Source organism: Podarcis muralis, chromosome 2 (assembly GCF_964188315.1).
Source record: "Podarcis muralis chromosome 2, rPodMur119.hap1.1, whole genome shotgun sequence".
Classification (NCBI taxonomy): Eukaryota; Metazoa; Chordata; class Lepidosauria; order Squamata; family Lacertidae; genus Podarcis; species Podarcis muralis.
The window spans coordinates 111,594,241-111,617,479 of NC_135656.1; the positions used below are offsets into that span (position 1 = coordinate 111,594,241).

Genomic DNA, 23,239 nt, shown 5'->3' on the forward strand with positions numbered 1-23,239 from the left:
CCTGTGCTTCCATTGGCGAAATCCATTTTGGTATTTTTCTTACTAAGAGATCTTTATGTCTAGTCCATACATTGTATAACGCCTTTCTAATTACATGATTCTTAAAACCACTGTGGTTTTATCTTGTCATACCATAGATATGCATGCCATCCAAATCAATATTCCAGTCCCTCCAAATCTAACACATCACTCTATTTTGCTCTATTTTTTTCTATAGGGATTAAATAAGTAAAGAAACCCCCCCTTCCCCCTACTAGAAGGGGGTGCTAAAAGATCGACTTAAAAGTCTTTTAAAAGTCATGTTTTAGTTCGTGGCTTTGGCAGTGGTAGCTGTTTTCTCCGTTACTTCAGCGGCAAGGGACCGACCTCCGTTTTTAAGTCCCTTCCTTTACGAATTAAAAGTCCAAATTATATCCTTTTTACTCACGATTTTCAAATTAAATTTTGGAGGAATTGGCCGCTCACGATCGCCGGACTCGGAGCTTCGTGCAGTGAAGAAAGTGAATCTATTCCCAAGTGCCCCCGTCTCCAACCCCGCTCGCTCTCAGAGCTCTTTTTATGAGCCTACCAGGGAATGGGGGAGTCGTTCCAGGCACCTGCAGGAACACCAGGTCCTCAGAATCCTCAATCTGAGGTTTTATTCAGGGTACCGCAACGCTCTAGCGGTTTCCCCAGCCTTCAGTGCACCGGTGCTCTTACATTCGAAAGAGCTCCTGTCCGACATAACAGGCAGCCAACCGAAAGTCTCTCCCAATTTTTGATTTGAGATAATAATGACTGTCTGCGTGCGCACATACAAATAAATATAAATAAATAAATAAAAAACCCAGCCAGATGTGTGGGGTAATCATCATCATCATCATTTATTATTTTTATTACTATTGCTGTTATTATTATTTTTATTATTATTTACCATTTCTTCAGTTGCCTTTTGATCACAGCCTCCACGGAATGAATTTTTCTGTTGGCTTCCATGGGAAAGCTCAGTGAACATGTAAACCCAGCAACCCCTTCTTAGGTTGCCGTCTTTATATGCTTACTGACATGGGAGTGCTGAACTAAAGGCGGCTTACTCCCGAGTAGGAAAAACAGACTGGCGAGAATAACAGGGAAAACCCAGTAATGTTAACATGATTCTACTTAAATTCAGATTGCAAAAAAAAAAATAGGGATTGCAAATATTTAAAGGTCCTGTGGCCATTCCACTTTCATTATGTCCAGAGACTAGTTCCCTTTCTGATACACATGGAGGGAAGGTGTTAGACTGGTATACTGGGAAAGGAACACTCAGTTCACATTCATTGGTTATATCATTTCAGTGCTATGCCAAAAAAAAGGACTTTATTTTTTAATGTTAAGCCATCAGATGCTCCTTTTTATTCAGATCTGGCCTCAGGACAATAATGTAGGACTTGGGGATGAAGATGCAACCCAGTAACCCCGAACTGGAGGCCAAGATAGAGAAGACCTGCACGGCTACCATATATTTCCCCTTGGTGCTCAGATAGGCTGGCACAAAGGACACCCAAACACTGCAAAACAACAGCATACTGAAGGTGATCAGCTGGGCTTCGTTGAAGGCCCCAGGCAGCTTCCTGGCTAGGAAAGCCACCGTGAAGCAGACGGCCGCCAGAAAGCCCATGTAGCCAAGGGCAGAATAAAACATGGCAACAGAGCCTTCGTTACATTGCAGAATGATCTGCCCAGGCTGGGAGTGCATGTCGGAGTCTGGGAAGGGGGGAGACATTCCCAGCCAGACCATGCAGATGCCCCCTTGGACACTGGAAAAAGACAAGACAAGGGAGTTGGCCAGGCTCTTGCCCAGCCATTTCCTCATCTGGCTCCCTGGCTTTGTGGCCATAAACGCCACCACCACAGTGATAGTCTTTGCCAACAGGGAAGACACGGCCACGGAGAAGATGATGCTGAAGGCAGTTTGTCGGAGAAGGCAGGTCCACTTCTGGGGCCGACCGATGAATAAGAAGGAGGACAAGAAGGAGAGCAGGAGGGATACGAGGAGCAAGTAGGTGAGGTCCCGGTTGTTGGCCTTGACTATTGGGGTGTCAAAGTATTTAATGAAGATTCCCAAAAGAAGTCCAGCAGTGAGGGACAATAGCACGGCAAAAGAAGCCAGGATCATCCCCAGAGGTTCTTCATAGGACAAGAAATGTATAATCTTGGGGACACACTGATCTCTGTGTAGATTGGAATTCTGATCATCTGGACATTTCTTGCAATGCTTTGCATCTGAAAAACACAAGAGTGACCTCAGTGTTGCCAATATAAATATTATAGCCATGACATTCCATAATCTACTACATACCAACTATATTATTCTGTGATTCTTATCTGATTACTGTATTTTGGGTTGTAGGTTTGCCTTGAAGCAATTTTGGGCTATAGTTTGGGGTCAGAATAAAAGTATTAAGGGCCAACATATCCCATTGAGCTCCTTTAATGGGGCAAGACCCCCCTCCATAGGTACCAATGCCTGGAATTTGAAAGTGATTTTGTACTATGAAAAGTCAACTCTTTTAAATATCCTTTCAGAGACATTTACCTTCCTGAATGGAGATTGTTCCTTCCATGCATTCAACACAAGCATAGCAGCAGATTGGTTCTCCCTCCTTAATGGCCTTGGCATATCCTGGACGACAGTTTTCGGTACACCTTGAAAGAGGCACATTCTAGCCAAAATGAGGAAAAGCATCAAGCAGAAGATGTTAGGACTTTGTGGATAGGAGGAGCCATAGAGTGCAGCTAGGACTGAATCATACAATGGGGTTGGGACTGCAGCATAAGATATGTAGGTGTAAGTTTGCTGCTGCCTGGCCAACAGCATAGTATTGCTTGGTCTGATGTATTAAAGAGAATAAGATGTGATTAATTCTTTCACCCACCTGTTTGACCCACCTGGGCCACACAATGACATTTCGGTCAATGGCAAACTTGATTTTCTCTGGAGATGCTGATCTCTCTGCACTCCCAACTTTCCACCCAATAAGGGACTTATTGGGAAACGCCACCCAGTTGACAATGTCAAAGTCAGCTGCCAGCTCCCCATTCTCATCCCAGTAAGCTCCGTCCATGGAAAAGTTGTAAAGGTGGAGGTTTCTTAGGAAAGAGTGCAGCTAAAATGGTACAGGAAAACACACCCAGAATTAGCAAACGAGGAACAAAGTAGCGTACATGAGCTTTGGCCACTAAGAACTCTAGTCTCCCAAGGTGTAGTCCCTGAGACTCAGATGGGACTCTTATTTGGGAAATAGCAGAGCTAGAGTCGTTAATATATTGCATGTTAAAATTAAAATCAGGAATGACAGCTAGTGTGGTTATAACGTTGTAGTAGGATCAGGGTGTGTGGTCCCATTCTAGAATGGAAGAGCCATCCAAATCGGGGCACCTGGTGGCAGCTTTTACAACACATTTACTCAATGTCCTTTAAGCATATGGGGTGCAGGCTGAGAAACGAACTCGCCTGAGAAACGAACAGCCCGGGAACAGGTAACTTGTAGTCAGTGATTTGTCCCGTTTTACTGCCTGAGGTTAGCTGGAGGGCTAAGAAGTGCCGAGTGCCTACAGGAAAGGATTTCTCTTTTCACACACATGTTCCAGCATTGCTCTCCAATACTGTTATCAGATGGGAGGAGTAGCATCATCATCATCATCATCATCATCATCATCAAAACAAGAGCAGATCGGCTTTCACTGCTAAAGGGGACGGTGAGAGACTAGGCACCAAAATGCATGAGAAGGGAATTAAAAAGGGTCTTGCTGCAATTTGATGATATTGTAACCATGTGGTGCCACCTCTTCTTTGGGTCACCTCTTCATATGGTCTTAATTTTAATTGGCCCTGTTCCTCCTTTAGGAGCTGCTGGTATGTCGCCAATCTTCCTATTGTATTTTTCTTTTTAACTGATATTACTTCTAACGATGAAACCCACCAAGGGGTTTTTCGTTTCTAACAACCTTCTATGTCTCACCTTTACAATATTTAATCAGATAAAGCAAGAGGATTTGAAAAAGAAGAATCAAAATTACAAAAAGGATTCTTACAAAACTCGAAAAAGACTATATCCAAAATGTATAATTTATTATTAGAATGGGAGTTAAAGGATGAATAAGGATGAATAAGTAAAATAAGTTATGACTAAATGGGCATGCAATATAGGTTACGCAATTCAGCTGGACCAATGGGAGAAATTATGGAAATGTGATATTAAATTTATGGCATGTTACACAATCAGAGAAAATTTGATGAAAATGGTGAACCAATGAATGAATGTTAGAAGGATGCTGGAATGAAGTTATATGGCTTTAGCAGAAATGTTATAAAGAATTAAGTAAAAATAGACTGTTAATGGGCCCAAGGGAAAAAAAATAAGGTTAGATTGTGTTAAGATAAACTATAGGACAAAAACTGGGAAAGATAGAAAGGATTTGCTGAAATAGCTAATTGAACTAGAATACAAAAAAGGGAGGTGTGAGGAGGTCGTTGAAACAAGTAAATGAAAGATAAGAAATGAAAATATTGGATGTGTTTTTAATTGTTTCTGTCTTTGTTTTTGTTTTAAGATAAGCAGTGTTTTTCTCTTTTTGCTTTTCATGTATTGTATTGTTTTGCTTTGTTTAACTCTTTTTCTTCTTTTTGTAATTATTAAATTCTTAATAAATATTATTTAAAAAAAGAAAAGAAAATGGTGAACCAATGGTACTTAACTCCGGTAAAATTGGCTAAAATTTACAAATTAAAATCAAATACCTGTTGGAGATGCAAGAAAGAAATAGGAACAATGTTTCACATGTGGTGGGAATGCCGACCTATTAAACAATTTTGGAATGATTTCTTCATATAAGAAATCAGAAAGATGTTTAAAATATCTTTCAGTAAAATACCGGAGGCATTCCTTTTAGGTATAATCACAAATGATATTCCTGACAGTCAAAGGAAAGTATTCCTTTATGCAACGACAGCTGCTAGGATGCTTATAGCAAAAAATTGGAAAGGGAGAAAAAGTCCATCAATGAAAGAATGGCAAATTAAAATTTGTGAATATATAAATCTGGCTAGACTCACAGCATTCAGAGGGGGACAATCGGACCAGAAAATATTAATAGAATGGGGATGTGCTAAAGAATATATGAAAAAACATTGTTCTAGAGTAAGCATATCAGTATGTAATGAATGGTGCTTTACAGGGTTAAAGAAAAAGAAAAATGGCGTAAAAAAGTATAAATATAGAAGTAATCTACATTAGACACAACAATTTAGAAAGAGTAAAAATTTTGAGGTCTTAGAATAAAGGAAGGAAGTCAATATGTGTATATGTATGTAATGACTAGGTTAGAATGAAGATACGGTTTTATTTGTAGATGTGTGCTTCCCCTTGTTTCTTGTTTTCTTTTTTGTGTTCTGTTTTTCTTTCTTGTTTGTATAGTATTATTTTGGATTCAATGTTTGTAATTTTTGTTGTAATTTTGCATTGAAATTAATAGAAAAAGAAAAAGAAAAAAGGGTCCTGCTGGATTAAGTACATGACCTTAAACTTTGTTGTGAGAGAATGGCTGCTTCTTGAAAACACTGAAGTGTTGGATAATGGCAGATGAAGTTGATGGACTATAGGGAATTGGCGGAAAGGACTGCCAAATCCGAGACCAGGGAGAAGAGCCGGTGGAAGAAGACTGGAAAAAGTTTAAAGATTATTTACAGAAATATTGTAAAATTAATGAATGTTAGAAGAATTTTGGAATGAAGTTATATGGCTTTAGTAGAAATGTTATAAGGAATTAAGTATAAATAGATTAATAGAATATTAAAGGAAAAAATAAGGCTAGAATGTGTTAAGATAATTATAGGATAGTAAACGGAGGAAGATGGAAAGGAATTGCTGAAACAATTAACAAAAGTGGAACACAAAAAGGGAGGTGTGAGGAGGTCGTTGAAATAAGTGAATGAAAGATAAGATATTGAAAATGTTTGAGGTGTTTTAAACTGTTTTTGTTTGTTTTTGTTCTGTTTTGTAAGTTTAATGTGTTAATGTTATGCTGTGTTTTTGGTATTGTATTGTATTGTATTGTATTGTTCTTTTTTTGTAGTGTTTAAATGGTTGGAAAAGTAATAAATATTATTTAAAAAAAAATAAGTACATGGTTGTAGACAGCTTCATGCCTGATAAAGAGTTGGCAAAGCACATGTGCTTCTCTCACTGTGCCGCTCAGGGAGCTAAAGGAGAATATACTGCAATTTAGCCTGTCCTGGAGGGGCTTCTCCTGTCTCTTTCCCCTTAGCCCAAAGCAGACACGTCACAGCAAAGTGGGCTTGGGATGGGATGCCCTGGGTGCTGCCCCTGCCTTGGTTTTCCACCCCCTCCCTTGGTTGGCCCTCCCAGCAGCTAAAAAGTAACCACTAATCGGATACCCAAGGCAGCAATATCCTCAAACAATTTTGGGCTCAGTATTTCATGGTCTTAGGCATCGCACACAGGTTTGCCAAGGAAATACGAGAATTATTTCACTTCCAAATGTAGTAAGCCACCCCGTGGTATTTGGGTGCCCCTCCACGTCCTCCTGCTGCTGCTCTCTGGCCCCCTGGACTCTTGCCCAAATACAAGGTGTCACAACCGGGATGAAATTTACGGCATGTAATGCCCTAAGAGAAAATATTATGAAAATGATTTATAGGTGGTACATGACCCCAGTCAAGCTTGCAAAAATTTATCACCGGCCTGATAACAAATATAATAATAATAATAATAATAATAATAATAATAATAATAATAATTTATTATTTATACCCCACCCATCTGGCTGAGTTTCCCCAGCCACTCTGGGCGGCTCCCAATCAGTGTTAAAAACAGTACAGCATTACATATTAAAAACTTCCCTGAACAGGGCTGCCTTAAGATGTCTTCTGAATATCAGGTAATTATTTATCTCTCTGACATCTAATGGGAGGGCGTTCCACAGGGCGGGCGCCACTACCGAGAAGGCCCTCTGTCTGGTTCCCTGTAGCCTCACTTCTCGCAATGAGGGAACCGCCAGAAGGCCCTCGGCGCTAGATCTCAGTGTCCAGGCTGAACGATGGGGGTGGAGACGCTCCTTCAGGTATACAGGACCGAGGCCGTTTAGGTCTTTAAAGGTCAGCACCAACACTTTGAATCGTGCTCGGAAACGTACTGGGAGCCAATGCAGGTCTCTCAGAACCGGTGTTATATGGTCCCGGCAGCCACTCCCAGTCACCAGTCTAGCTGCCGCATTCTGGATTAATTGCAGTTTCCGGGTCACCTTCAAAGGTAGCCCCACGTAGAGCGCGTTGCAGTAGTCCAAGCGTGAGATAACTAGAGCATGCACCACTCTGGTGAGACAGTTTGCGGGCAGGTAGGGTCTTAGCCTGCGTACCAGGTGGAGCTGGTAGACAGCTGCCCTGGACACAGAGTTAACCTGCGCCTCCATGGACAGCTGTGAGTCCAAAATGACTCCCAGGCTGCGCACCTGGTCCTTTAGGGGCACAGTTACCCCATTCAAGACCAGGGAATCCCCCACACCAACCCACTCCCTGTCCCCCCAAAACAGTACTTCTGTCTTGTCAGGATTCAACCTCCGTCTGTTAGCCGCCATCCATCCTCCAACCGCCTCCAGGCACTCACACAGGACCTTCACCGCCTTCACTGGTTCTGATTTAATGTTGGAAATGCAGAGAAAATGAAGGTACATTCTTTCACCTTTGGTGGACGTGCCCAAAGATTAAGGCGTTCTGTGAAATGATTTATAATGAATTGAAAAAGGACATTTGGAGAGTGAGAAACCCCTTGGGGAGAGAAGGAACATTCTTTTCTGAAGCCCAATTGACCTGGACACGAATCGACCAAATATGGATAACTAGAAGTCTGGCACCTAAGGTGAGGAAGGTGGAAATCTGCCCCAAAACATGCTCCGACCATAACGCTTTGAGAATGGACATGACACTGATCCCAACCGGCTCCTTTAGATGGAAGATGAATGATGGCCTGTTTAGAGACCAAAGAATCGTAAAGAAGGCCCAAAAAACTTTAAAGGACTACTTCGAGATTAATTTGAGCACCACGGTGGAAAAAAGAACTATCTGGGATGCAAGCAAAGCTGTGATGAGAGGGTTCTTGATTCAACAGAATTCTTTAAAGAAAAGACTGCAAAATGAAAAGAAAGACAAAATTTTGGAAAGAATCAAAGAGTTGGAGAAGAAGTTAAGATCTAACCCGAAGTCCCAACCGATTCTGAGAGAAATTAAACTTTATCAGGCACAATATTCTAAGCTGATAAATCAGGAAATAGAATGGAAGATCAAAACAATGAAACAAAAAACCTTTGAGTCGGCTAATAAATGTGGGAAACTGCTAGCTTGGCAGTTGAAAAGGAGACAAAGACTGAATACAGTAACAAACTTAGAGGTTGAAGGAAGGAACATCCAGAACCCGGGAGAGATTAGAAAGTGCTTCCAGAGGTATTTCAAAAAGTTATACACTCAAGGGCCACAAGATGAAGCAGAGATTACACAATTTTTGGAGAAAAATGGATTAGCAAAGCTGTCAGAAGAAAATAGAACAATTCTGAATAGTAAAATAACGCGACAAGAGATTGAGCAGGCCATCCAGAGTTTGAAACAGGGCAAATCACCAGGGCCAGATGGACTGACCTCTAACTACTACAAGATATTGAAGGACTACTTGATACAACCATTGTTGGAGGTCAGTAATGAAATAATGGAGGGGAAGAAGGCGCCTGAATCGTGGAAGGAAGCATTTATCACATTGATACCAAAGTTGGAAACTGAAAAGACACAACTTAAGAATTACCGTCCCATCTCCCTTTTAAATGTGGATTACAAAATATTTGCAGATGTTTTGGCACGAAGATTTAAGAAAGTTTTAAGTGAGATAATCCATAAAGACCAGGCAGGCTTCCTCCCGGGCAGACACATGTTTGCAAACACAAGGAACATTATAGACATATTGGAACTTTTGCAAACAAACATAAACACCAAAGCAGTGCTAATTTTCATAGACGCGGAGAAAGCCTTTGACAACATATCCTGGAAATTTATGAAGGGGAATTTAAAAGAAATGGGAGTGGGACGGGGGTTTGAAAATGGGATTGAGGCAATATATTCAGAACAAAAGGCTAAACTGATAGTTAACAATGTGGTTACAGAAGGGTTCAAAATTGAAAAAGGTACACGACAAGGTTGCCCGATTTCCCCATTACTGTTTATTTCGGTTCTGGAAGTGCTCCTGAATATGATTAGGGGGGACCGGTTGGTGGAAGGGATCCAGGTCGGAGCGAAACAATATAAACTTAAAGCTTTTGCAGATGACCTAGTTTTGACATTACAGGAGCCGGAATCTAGTATGAAAAGAGTATTACAACTGATTCAAAACTTTGGTCGAGTGGCAGGATTTAAGTTAAATAAGCAAAAAACTAAGGTTTTGGGAAAGAACTTGACAGATACTGAGCTGGAACAGCTTCAGAAAGAGACAGAACTAAATATGGTTAAGAAAGTTAAATACTTGGGGGTAAACATAACAGCAAAAAATCTGAGTTTATTTAAAGATAACTATGAAAAATGTTGGTCAGAAATCAAGAGAGACTTGGATAGTTGGTCAAGACTAAAACTTTCTTTGTTAGGCCGAATAGCTGCCATCAAGATGAATGTATTGCCAAAAATGTTATTTTTGTTTCAGACACTACAGATTGTAGACAAGACAGAGTGTTTTCGGAAGTGGCAGAAAGATATCTCTAAATTTGTCTGGCAGGGCAAAAAGCCCAGAATCAAATTTAAAATACTAACAGATGCGAAAGAAAGAGGGGGCTTTGCCCTGCCAGACTTAAAGTTGTATTATGAAGCTGCAGCGTTCTGCTGGCTAAAAGACTGGTTACTTCTTGAAGATACGGATGTCTTGGACTTGGAAGGCTTCAATAATGCGTTTGGATGGCATGCTTATTTATGGTATGACAAAGCTAAGATAAATAAGGCCTTTAAGAATCATATTGTCAGAAAATCAGTTTTTAATGTCTGGACAAAATACAAAGACTTATTGGAGAACAAAACTCCGAGGTGGCTGTCACCCCTGGAGGCCAAGGCTCGAAAAAGAGTCAATATGGAGGCCAATTGGCCAAAATACTGGGAGATAATAGAAAAAGATGGTGACAATTGGAAATTGCAGAGTTTAGAAAAGATGAGAGATAAAGTGCGAGACTGGTTACACTATGCTCAGATTAAAGAAGTGTTTAAAAATGACAAAAAGTTAGGATTCCAAGTGGAAAAGTCAAAGTTAGAAACTGAACTGTTAGAACCTAAGACTAAAGTACTTTCAAAAATGTATAACTTGCTGCTGAAATGGAACACACAAGACGAAATGGTAAAATCAACAATGATAAAATGGGCCCAGGACATTGGGCACAATATTATGTTTGAAGATTGGGAAAGGTTGTGGACCTCTGGGCTGAACTTCACTGCATGTAATGCGTTGAAGGAAAATGTGATGAAAATGATGTATAGATGGTACATGACCCCTGTTAAATTAGCCAAAATATACCATTCGTCTGATAGTAAATGTTGGAAATGTAAGGAAAATGAAGGAACATTTTTTCACCTCTGGTGGACCTGCCCTAGAGTGAAGGCCTTCTGGGAGACAATATATAATGAATTAAAAAAGGTGTTTAAATACACCTTTACTAAGAAACCAGAGGCCTTCCTTTTGGGTATCGTCGGCCAGAGTGTGTTAAAAAAGGACAGAACATTCTTTATGTATGCAACAACAGCAGCAAGAATATTGATTGCCAAGAATTGGAAAACTCAGAAGCTACCCACTGTGGAAGAATGGCAGATGCAGCTGATGGACTATATGCAACTAGCTGAGATGACCGGCAGAATTCGAGACCAGGGAGAAGAAAGGATGGAAGAAGACTGGAAGAAATTTAAGATTTACTTACAAAAATATTGTAATTTGGTTGAGTGTTGAACCGGATGCCAGAGCAGAAAATAACTGTCTATCACTAAATTAGATTCAAGGACGAATTATATGCTAACTAAAATTAAGATTATGAGTAAAATGATAATTTGTTTGAAATTAATTTAATAATGATGCAAGTGTACACGGGAGGTGTGGGGGAGTCCTATGTAACAACTGAGAGATGTTAAATGGACAATGATGAGTTGTGCTTTTCAAATGCATGTTTTATATGAAAACTTTAATAAATATATTATAAAAAAAAAATAATATAATGAATTGAAAAAGGTATTTAAATATACCTTCCTGAAGAAACCAGAGGCCTTTCTCTTGAGTATTGTCGGCCAAGAGGTGTTAAAGAAGGACAGAACATTTTTTATGTACGCTACAACAGCAGCAAGAATACTCATCGCAAAGTATTGGAAGACACAAGACCTACCCACCTTGGAAGAATGGCAGATGAAGGTGATAGACTACATGGGACTGGCAGAGATGACGAGCAGAATCCGAAACCAGGGAAGAGAAACAGCGGAAGAAGATTGGAAAAAATTTAAGGACTATTTAAAGAAATATTGCAAAATTAATGAATGTTAGAATGACGCTGGATTAGAAAATATGTGGTTACTAGCGGAAATAGATAAGCTAAAAAGAAAAAGTAAGGTCAAAATTAAGTGAAAAATAAGGGAAGGATTTGCTGAAAAATAAATTAGAAATTGGAATACAGAAAGGGAAGGTAAGAGGAAGTCGGGGAAGTAAGGCATAAGAAAATAAGGGTTGAAATTATATTTGTTTTTTATATTTTATGTTTGTCATTTTTACTGTATTGTTTTGTTTTTGTTGTTATAAAAAACTTTTGAAACTTTAATAAAAAAATTAAAAAAAACAAATACAAGGTGTCACAGTAAGTAATAAAGTATCTCCTGTTAGGTTAAAAGGAGATGGTGCCAGGAGCCTGGGCAGTGTCCAGTTAAATGTTCACGTACAAGTGTGAGGCATTGGGAACTTGACAAAATGGGTTTGTCTCATTTATGGGTTCAGAACATCCCCACCAACCCCACCATGAATATATCCCTTAACCATAATTTAATTTCTGAATCACTGTTCAGGGTTGAGAATGTGCCAGAGAAAGGATCATACCTGCCATGGTTGTATTCTTTCAAGGTCCATCTTTCTGCTTCCCACCATGGCCTTCTGGCTTGGTTTGGAGGAGTATATAGCACTCAGGACACTTGCCATGGCCTGGAGAGTGTTGTAAATACTGTAGCTGTCTTGAGACAACATTCTCTCTGTATATTCTCGTGACATGGTCCCCAGTTCTCCTCTCTCTCTACATCTTTTCTGGACTCTCCCAGAATTCTTTGAAACAGAACACGTAAATGTTAAATCTGGAGGCTTGTGGGTTAAAACAGCATTTACATCCAAAGTTTCATATTTTGTCCTCCTCTTTGTCTGGATTAAGAAGGACAAAGAAGCAGGGACACACTGGGGATCCACGTTAGATGCCAAACTCATACTGACATCCGGCAAAGCTGTTGTGACCCAAACTTTTCCCACTGTTACTTTAAGGGTCTTTTTGATGTTTATCATAAACCCCGCTAGAATGAAAATGGATCGAACATCTGCATGGAGGACAACGACATTGACTTGTGTCTGCATGAGAAATGAATTCAGGTGTTTTGGAGTATAAATCAAAATATCTGTGATACTTTCTGAGAAGGCCACACAAATATCATTCTTTGTGACCACAGCTGTGAAGGTCCTCATGAACCTTTCTCCATCGTCATTGTCTGGTGCAAGGAGACCGATCCACGTCCATTTGAAATGCAGGAGCAATTTGACCATAGCCAGGTGAGGAGGTTCTTGTTTTGGGACCATCCGGTAGAGGAAAGGGAACAGAGTTTTATCAGTAAATTCTCGACTAACAAAACCGTAGTTGATCTAGGAGAAAAAGAAAGAATGTGTGTTTTTTTCCTTTTTCAGGAGCAAGTACAAATATGTATTAAACTAAACTGATTAATAATGGGGAACATATTCACCATGATGATTGATTAGGTGTCTGGGAAGTTGAGAGCCCAGATTTATTTTTAGTTAGTTAAAAGATTTATGATGGGGTTGTTTAAATTCTCTTTTGCAAAAAATCCAGAAGAATTCTTGCTCACTATCATGTCAACAGAAATCAATAAAACTTGTAGACCCTTATTTACCAACACACTCTTTCGACAGAAAGATAAATTTAAAACTTCATGAAGGCATCCTCAGTCAAACCACTGGCACCTCTTAGATTATGTTATTGTCCGTGCTAAAGATCGCCGTGATGTGCTCCTTACCAGAGCTATGACGAGTACCGACGACTGCTGGACAGATCACCGACTAATACGCTCCACGATGGCTATCAAGATTATACCTCCACACAAGCTTCAAGGAAGGAAACCAAGGCGCAAAATGAACACTCAAGCCCTTCAAGATCCCATTAAGCGGGATTGCTTCCAAACGACTCTGAAGGACCATCTGCTTTTAGAATTCCCTGATAACATCAAGGAACACTGGACCAAGCTAAAAACACCCATTATTGCAGCCTGTGAACAAACTATTGGATACCAAACCAAGAAACACCAGGACTGGTTTGATGAGAATGACAGTGAGATTGAATGCATGATTGACAAGAAAAGAAAGGCCTTTCAGATCTGGCAAAGAGATAGAAACTGTGCCACTAAGAAAAAAACCCTATGCCAACGCTAAGGCTGAAGTTCAAAGAAGAACCAGAGAACTAAAAAACACCTGGTGGATAAAAAAAGCTCAAGAGATCCAGCACTTAGCCGACAATCATGATGCACATAGTTTCTTTACAGACACAAAGATCATCTATGGGCCAATAAATCATGGCATATGTCCCCTATGCTCAGCAGATGGTATCCCAATTCTAAAAGATAAAGAAGCTATTGCACTGTGCTGGAAAGAACATTACTAACATCTCCTTAACCGCAACTCCCCCGTAGCTGCTGAGGTCCTATCACAAATTCCTCAAAAACAAGTTAGAGATGAGCTTGCAGTATCTCCAAATCTGGGAGAGTTCTGTACAGCTATTAACCAAATGAAAAACAACAAAGCCAGTGGAGCTGATGGGATACGTGCCAAAATCTTCAAAGTGGGTAGTGGAATTGAACTTACAAAACAACTTCACAAGCTCATCGAAAAAATCTGGGAAGAAGAGATCCCAGCAGACTTTAGGGAGGCCAAAATTATCAATCTCTTTAAAAAAGGTGACAGAATTAATTGTGGAAACTATCAAGGCATCTCTCTATTAGCTGCGGCCGGCAAAATTCTTGGAAGGATCTTAGCAAACCATCTCATAACAATATTTGAGGTGACCCTTCCTGAATCCCAAAATGGTTTTCCACTTTCTAGGGGGACAGTGGACATGATTTTCACCGCTCAACAGCTTCAAGAAAAATGCAGAGAGCAAAACCAACCCCTGTATATGGCGTTTATTGACCTGACTAAGGGTTTGGACACTGTAAATCGTAATGCCCTGTGGACTTTCCTTCTGAAAATTGGCTGCCCAGATAAATTTGTAAACATCATTCGGCTCCTCCATGATAATATAACAGCAACAATCTCAGATAACAATGGCTCTCAAAGTAATCCATTCCCAGTGGGATCAGGTGTTAAACAGGGTTATGTTATTGCCCCAACTCTATTCATTATTTTCATTGCCATGATCCTACATTTTGTTGAAGAGAAACTCCCCACTGGAGTAGAAATCATATATTGAACAGATGGAAAGCTCTTCAATCTGAGCAGAAAGAAAGAGTAAGGTTACGGCAACCTCCGGTCTAGAACTTCAGTATGCCGATGACAACGTAGTGTTTGAACGCTCAGATGATGACCTCCAAACCATCCTAAATATCTTTGCAGAAGCTTACAAAAAGCTTGGCCTATCACTCAACATACAAAAAACCAAAGTGCTGTACCAACAAGTACAAATTAACCCTTCTGCAGCACCACAAATCCAACTCAATGGTGTAACGTTGGAAAATGTCAAAAACTTCTCCTACCTAGGCAGTTATCTTTCCACAAGGGCCAACATTGATGCCAAAATCCAGCATCGCCTGAGCTCTGCGAGTGAGGCTTTCTCACGAATGAGGTGCAGAGTGTTTGAGGACCAGGACATTTGCAGGGAAACCAAAATGCTTGTTTACAAGGCTATTGCACTACCAGCCTGACTATATGCTTGTGAAACATGGACCACTTATAAACACCATCTCCAACTCCTCGAAAGATTCTATCAATGGTGTCTCCGAAAAATTCTACACATCACTTGGGAAGACAGGCGAACTAAAATCAGTGTACTGGAAGAAGCAAAGATCACCAGTGTTGAAACAATGATTCTTCAACATCAACTTCGTTGGACTGGCCACGTTGTGCGGATGCCTGATCTTCCAAAGCAACTACTCTATTCTGAACTTAAGAATGGAAAGCGTAATGCTGGTGGTCAACAAAAGAGGTTTAAAGACTGTCTTCCATAAACCGTGTTTATGGAAGACGTTCTTACTCAGCTACGAGTGATCACCAGAGAAGAAGAAGAAAGATGAAGTATTATGTATGCAATGTATTGTGTTGCATTTATAATATATTTGTTAAGTTTTATGTAAATTGATGTATAATAAAGATTATTTTTTATTTAAAAAAAAACATACCCTGAAACCATGGAGCTTCCAGAAAGTTTTCTGTTCCACCTACCTACAAAAAGACTTTCAGATGCTCTATTTATTGAGCATTTATCCTGGTTGCTTATGTAATTTTAGGGAGGTTACAGCATCAATCCTGTCGGGTAAACCTATAGCCCTGGGAACACGCACTAGTCCTTTCTGCTGCCATTACTCTCTAATGTGTCACCAAAGGCCAGGGGTGTCTTACATGGGTGGTCTCCTCAGGAGCTGGGAAACAGACTGCTCAGTTCAAAGTCTCCAGCCTGGCAGCTTAGTCCCGCCTCTCTTCTGCTCTGCCAACACTGTTAAGGAAAAATCAGTAGCCTAGACCTGGTAGTCAAAGGGTGCGTTCAGACATGGGAATTGGTTTTCCTGATTATAATGTTAGAGCTCTGTCCTGTTTTCTAATGTTCCTTTCACTTGCTGCATTACAGGACTATGGCTTTCTGACCAATATTCCAGTGTTATGTTGCACTCAAATTTCATTTGTAAGATCGCCTCCTTCCAGCTCGCATCTAGAGAAGACGAGGGGAAATCAGAGGATATGTTAGAAGTGTGATACTTTCATTAAGAACCTTCATAGTGAGTTCTGGCACCTTTCCCCCTAGAAAATGAGCATGGATATAGGAAAGGCTGGACAAAACGATACATGGTTGCATATAGTCTGATGCAACCTGTGGAGAGAAACTGCAGTACAGAAATAGGCTCAGCCCCCAACCCCCCTACCTTTCCCCAATTCATACCTGTGGGATTTTATAAATGCTCAGAATGGTTGAAATCAGGCTGGAAAGGGCAGAGTCGCCTCCTTCTAGAACGGCCAGCTGTGCATTCTGTCTTTCACAGATGTAGTTTGGAACATTCTTCTGCCCACCCGACAGCAGGTCTAGTACAGCTTCATAAGTCATTATTGCATGAAAATAACTCTCATAGAGGTTGTAGCCCAGAGTCATGTTGGGCAGGAGCCTGGGATTCCGACTGATCTCTTGAATGGCAAACAAGAAGGGCAGGATGTGCCAGTACCTTTGATTGTCCAATCTGCAGCAAAATAGATGTCATCAGATTTTTCATTGTGCAGTCAGTGAAAGAGCGTTAAACTTTGTGCATCTTTTCATATTGGAGCATGGATAACTAGGAGAAATATTTGGATTTTACTGCGACAACTCTTGGAAGGCTAGTTCTGAGTTTATGTGTTTTCAGTTCATTTGGAAATGGTTCTTTGGCAACAGGATTTTTCTCCCCAAGAAAAGGGAACATCAGCCCTCAAAGGCCTGCACTGGCTGACAATTAATTGTCAAGCCCAATTCCGTGTTTGGGGTTTGATATGCAAAGCCTTAGATGGCTTCAGAGCTGCTTATCTGAAAGAGCACCTCTACCCGTGACATGCTGCTTATAATGCGAGCTCTGTGGGAGAGACACCTACTAGATGTTTTATCCTTAAAGGAAATCCAGGGGCCTATGAACTGATGCAAGTCAAACAAGTGTATGATGTAAGTCGCTGCACAAGCACATACATAAACACACCATTCCACTATTCAAAACTGCTTGTTTCTTTTTTGCTATATCTACAATATAATTAATTCTGGAATAGTAAATTCAACGCAATTCACTTTTTTTAAAAAAAGCTGAGGAACAATGTCCGATATCCCATTGGAGCCAGCTGCAAAAAACAACAGCACCTTAGAGCCGAAGCCCCTTAGTTGCCTTTGACTGGACTTAACCGTCCAGGGGTCCTTTACCTTTACACTACAGGCAGAGGGGGAAGGAGCGCCTGGGGTTTCATAGCTACGCAGCTGTATGAGAAATTTCTGGCTGTGCACAGATTTCCCTGTGCACCCAGGAATGATGGTACCCCTGAAGCCAATTGAGGACATATTTGAGGTATAATTTAGCAGGAAAAGAAACCAGAAAAAAGGGAGAGCATGGAATCACAGTTGAAAGTAGCAGTAGTAAATCTTTCTCCACATGGTGACATACTTAAAATCAGTAGCAGATGGAGACTTGGAGAAATCATGCGGGAAGGTCAAAGTCGAGCCTACAGCTAAGACGCCAGTGATGAGGTGGTCTCCTGGCCTATAATGATTAAGTGTGTCATTTCGATCATTTATCACACCAAAATGGCATTTCCCCTTCAGCGTTCTACAGGACGAATGGTGCATCATTAGCAAAAGCATTAGGGAGATTATGATCATTTCACTGTTGTCTGCTGCTGCGCTCCCTTCTGCCTGACCGCTCTCAGCTGCTGATCGGCTGCAGTGCCTTCTTGATCCAGATGGGAGTCCAGCTGTGGTTCAGAAATAAAAGAGCTAATATTTAAACCTCACCTCCACATAGTCCCTGCCTGCCTTAAATTTGAGCCCAGGCTCTCAGTGGCCCAAGAGATATTAATGCACCAGCCTTTCCACATTGCGTAAACAAAGTTTTTACGTTTTGTTCTTGCTTCTGACTTCTTTGTTATGATATTCAGAAATGATATTTAGAAAACTCCCCAGAGCTTTTCAGTAGGAAAAAATAAAATAAAAATTACAATAGTTTTGATAATTATCAGGTGCAGAGTACACAGCAATATGTATAGCTGGGGAAAATATGTTTATGAGACTCTGCGGTGTGGCTTTGCGCACGGTCTACTTTCCCAGCTCAAATCCCTGAGGTTGGAAGGGATGCTCAATAGTCCACCGCATTAGGAAGGATTCAGACTTACAAAACATGTACTTGTTCTTTCTCAACTTTATGAATGTATTAAGCTGCCTTGTAGGAAGTCAAAACAGCCCCAAGTTGCCTAGAACTTCCTAGAATCCCAGATAGTCTTTCCTAACCCTGTTATGTGAGATACTTTTATACAAAATAATAGGATAATAGGCTGGGACTGCACAATCATTTGGGCCTACTAAAGTTATCCAGGCCTAACTGCTAACTGTTGAGTCACTCTGACATGTGACTTAGCAGCCAGTTTCTCTCGGTGCTCTCTGTAAGTTTTCAGTCAGAGTCAGCCTGCCTCAGCTGTGAGCAGAGTCAGTATGTAATCTCAATCAAACTTTTTGGAACCGTGTTGTTTATTTTAACTCAGCAAAGCTTTTATTCTTTAAAACTCTGCATTATTAATTTACTGTTATGTACTGAGTTGAATAGGATCCAAACTGCAGCAGTCTGATTGGTCCTAGAACAATAGGATCCAAAAGGCAGCAGTCTGATTGGTCCTAGAACAATAGGCTCCAAAAGGCAGCAGTCTGATTGGTCCTAGAACAATGCAGCAGTATGATTGGTTGGCAGGAACTATCCAATCATGCTCCAGATAGAAGTGAATCCACAACCTGATTGGCTTACAGTAGAATTCCGGAATTAGCCAATCATGTGCAGCCCATTGTGTAAATAATGTATATAAAGCAGATACTGAGGGGACATTCATTCATTCCTCCTCACCACTATGAGCTGAATAAAGAGCATGAAATCACTTTGCGACTCTGAGTATATTTCATTTACGTTGTGCGTCAGTTCAGGATAGGTAATATGGTACCCTGCAGATGTTGTTGGACTACAACTCCCATCAGCCCCAGCCAGCATTGCCAATTGTCAACGAAGGGGGGAGAGGGGAGGTGCAGACCATCCGGAGAGTGCAGCATTGGCTCTCCCTGCCCTGGAAAGCTTTCATTCCCAACTTCCAGAAACAAAACACAAAGAACCCCAGAAATAGAACTATTTAATTTATAATGGGACCAATAAGACTGTGCAAATCTTTCCTTCCAACAATCCACAAGACCGTTTGAAGAAGCTGAGTTCATCTTGATAGCGTCCTTCTTTGGTGGGGACCTCACTTGTTTTCCATTTTTGTTAACATGGTTCTACTTAGATTCAGATTGCAAAAACGGGGGACTGCAAATCTTTCAAATAAAAGGTCCTGTGGCCATTCCACCTTCATTATGTCCAAAGACCAGGTTCCTTTCTGATTCATGTGGAGGAAAGATGTTAGATAGGCATATTGGGAAAGGAACACTCAATTCACATTCATTGGTTTTATCATTGCAGTGGTATGCCAAAAAAAGACTAGATTTTTTTTAAAGTTACGCCATTAGATGTTCCTTTTTATTCAGATCTGGCCTCAGGACAATAATGTAGCACTTGGGGATGAAGATGCAACCCAGTAACCCCGAACTGGAGGCCAAGATAGAGAAGACCTGCACGGCTACCATATATTTCCCCTTGGTGCTCAGGTAGGCTGGCACAAAGGACACCCAAACACTGCAAAACACCAGCATGCTGAAGGTGATCAGCTGGGCTTCGTTGAAGGCCCCAGGCAGCTTCCTGGCTAGGAAAGCCACCGTGAAGCAGACGGCCGCCTGAAAGCCCATGTAGCCAAGGGCAGAATAAAACATGGCAACAGAGCCTTCGTTACATTGCAGAATGATCTGCCCAGGCTGGGAGTGCATGTCGGAGTCTGGGAAGGGGGGAGACATTCCCAGCCAGACCATGCAGATGCCCCCTTGGACACTGGAAAAAGACAAGACAAGGGAGTTGGCCAAGCTCTTGCCCAGCCATTTCCTCATCTGGCTCCCTGGCTTTGTGGCCATAAACGCCGCCACCACGGTGATGGTCTTTGCCAACAGGGAAGACACGGCCACGGAGAAGATGATGCTGAAGGCAGTTTGTCGGAGAAGGCAGGTCCACTTCTGGGGCCGACCGATGAATAAGAAGGAGGACAAGAAGGAGAGCAGGAGATAGACAAGGAGCAAGTAGGTGAGGTCCCGGTTGTTGGCCTTGACTATTGGTGTGTCAAAGTATTTAATGAAGATTCCCAAAAGAAAACCAGCAGTGAGGGACAAAAGCAGGGCGAAAGAAGCTAGGAGGATCCCCAGAGGTTCGTCATAGGACAAGAAATGTATAATCTTGGGGACACACTGATCTCTGTGTAGATTGGAATTCTGATCATCTGGACATTTGTTGCAATGCTTTGCATCTGAAAAACACAAGAGTGACTTCAGTGTGAATGTTATAGGCATGATATTCCATAGTCTATTACATACCTACTATATTATTCTGTATTTCTTATCCGATTACTGTATTTTGGGTTGTAGGTTTGCCTTGAAGCAATCATGGGCTATAGTTGGGGGTCAGAATAAAAGTATTAAGGGCCAGCATATCCCATTGAGCTCATTTAATGGGGCAAGACCCCCCTCCATAGGTACCAATGCCTGGAATTTGAAAGTGATTTTCTACTATGAAACGTCAACTCTTTTAAATATCCTTTCAGGGTCATTTACCTTCCTGAATGGAGATTGTTCCTTCCATGCATTCAACACAAGCATAGCAGCAGATTGGTTCTCCCTCCTTAATGGCCTTGGCATATCCTGGACGACAGTTTTCGGTACACCTTGAAAGAGGCACGTTCTAGCCAAAATGAGAAAAAGCATCAAGCAGAAGATGTTAGGACTTTGTGGATAGGAGCCATAGAGTGCAGCTAGGATTGAATCATACAATGGGGTTAAGGACTGCAGCATAAGACATGCAGGTGTAAGTTTGCTGCCGACAAGCAGCAAACTGATGTATCAAAGAGAAAAAGTTGTGATTAATTATTTCACTCACCTGTTTGAAGCACCTGGGCCACACAATGACATTTCGGTCAATGGCAAATTTGATTTTCTCTGGAGATGCTGATCTCTCTACACTCCCAACTTTCAACCCAACAAGGGAATTATTGGGAAACGCCACCCAGTTGACAATGTCAAAGTCAGCTGCCAGCTCCCCATTCTCATCCCAATAAGCTCCGTCCATGGAAAAGTTGTAAAGCTGGAGGTTTCTTAGGAAAGAGTGCAGCTAAAATGGTACAGGAAAACACACCCAGAATTAGCAAACGAGGAACAAAGTAGCGTACATGAGTCTTGGCCACTTGGAACTCTAGTCTTCCAAGGTACAGTCCCAGAGACTCAGATGGGACTCTTATTTGGAAAATAGCAGAGCTAGAGTCGTTAATATATTGCATGGGAGGGGTAGCATTATCATCATCAGAACAAGAGCAGATCGGCTTTCACTGCTAAAGGGGACGGTGGGAGGCCAGGCACCAAAATGCACGAGAAGGGAATTAAAAAGGGCCTTGCTTTATTAAGTACATGGTTTTAGACAGCTTCATGTCTGAAAAAGAGTTGGCAAGGAACGTGTGCTTCCCTCACTGTGCCTCTCAGGAAGCTGGAGGAGAATATACAGCAATTTAGCCAGAATATACAGCAATTTAGCCAGTCCTGTCTCTTTCCCCTTAGCCCAAAGCAGACACGTCACAGCAAAGTGGGATTGGGATGGGATGCCCTGGGTGCTGCCCCTGCCTTGGTTTTCCACCCCTCCCTTGCTTGCCCCTCCTTGCAGCTTAAAAATAATCACTAATTGGATGCCCAAGGCAGTGATATCCTCAAACAATTTTGGGCTCAGTATTTCATGGTCTTAGGTGTGCCAAGGGAATATAAGAATCATTTCATTTCAAAGTGTAGTAAGCCACCCCGTGGTATTTGGTTGCCCTTACACCTCCTCATCTTCCCCTGCTGCTCTCTGGCCTCCTAGACTCTTGCCCCAAATACAAGGTGTCACTGTAAGTAATGAAGTATCTCCTGTTAGGAGAAATGGAGACGGTGCCAGGAGCCTGGGCAATGTCCAGTTAAATGGTCACGTACAAGTGTGAGGCACTGGGAACTTACCAAAATGGGTTTGCCTCAATTATGGGTTCAAAACATCCCCACTAACCCCATCTTGAATATGTCCTCAAATTAGAATTTAATTTCTGACTCACGGTTCAGTGGTGAGAATGTGTCAGAGAAACGATCATACCTTCCATGGTTGTAGTCTTTGAAGGTCCATCTTGCCACTTTCCACTACGGCCCTCTGGCTTGGTTTGGATGAGTATACAGCACTCAGGACACTTGCCATGGCCTGGAGAGTGTTGTAAATACTGTAGCTGTCTTGAGACAGCGTTCTCTCAGTAAACTCTTGTGACAAGGTCCCCAGTTCTCCTCTCTCTCTACATCTTTCCTGGACTCTTGCAGTATTCTTTGAAACAGAACACATAAATGTTATATCTGTAGGCTTGTGGGTTACAAGAGCATTTAGATCCAATGTTTCATATTTTGTCCTCCTCTTTGTCTGGATAAAGAAGGACAGAGAAAGAGGGACACCCTGGGGATCCATGTTAGATGCCAAACTCATACTGAGATCCTGCAAAGCTGTTGTGACCCAAACTTTTCCCACTGTTACTTTAAGGGTCTTTTCCATGGCTGTCATAAACCCTGTTAGAAATAAAGTGCATCGAACATCTGCATGGTAGACAACGACATTGATTTGTCTCTGCGTGATAAATGATATCAGGCGCTTTGGTTTATACATCACAATTTCTGTGATACTTTCTGAGAAGGCCACACAAATATCCTTCTTTGTGACTGCAGCTGTGAAGGTCCTCATGAACTTTTCTCCCTTGTCACTGTCTGGAGCAATGAGACCGATCCACGTCCATTTGAAATGCAGGAGTAATTTGACCATAGCCAGGTGAGGAGGTTCTTGTTTTGGGACCAT

The 23,239-nt window shown here is 41.4% G+C and overlaps 2 protein-coding genes across 2 annotated transcripts; both read right to left on the bottom strand.

Annotated features, from left to right (window-relative positions):
• Positions 1–1,354: 1,354 nt before the first annotated feature.
• LOC144326765 (vomeronasal type-2 receptor 26-like) lies at positions 1,355–16,647 on the bottom strand. Its single transcript, XM_077923553.1, has 4 exons — positions 16,441–16,647; positions 2,901–3,131; positions 2,561–2,687; positions 1,355–2,247 (listed from the first exon to the last, which is right to left on the bottom strand). Exons 1-4 carry the CDS (start codon positions 16,645–16,647, stop codon positions 1,355–1,357), a joined length of 1,458 nt encoding a protein of 485 aa, XP_077779679.1.
• Positions 16,648–19,752: 3,105 nt separating this feature from the next.
• On the bottom strand, positions 19,753–23,239 carry LOC144326766 (vomeronasal type-2 receptor 26-like). The gene is made up of 3 exons (XM_077923554.1): positions 22,925–23,239; positions 21,272–21,502; positions 19,753–20,664 (listed from the first exon to the last, which is right to left on the bottom strand). Exons 1-3 carry the CDS (start codon positions 23,237–23,239, stop codon positions 19,753–19,755), a joined length of 1,458 nt encoding a protein of 485 aa, XP_077779680.1.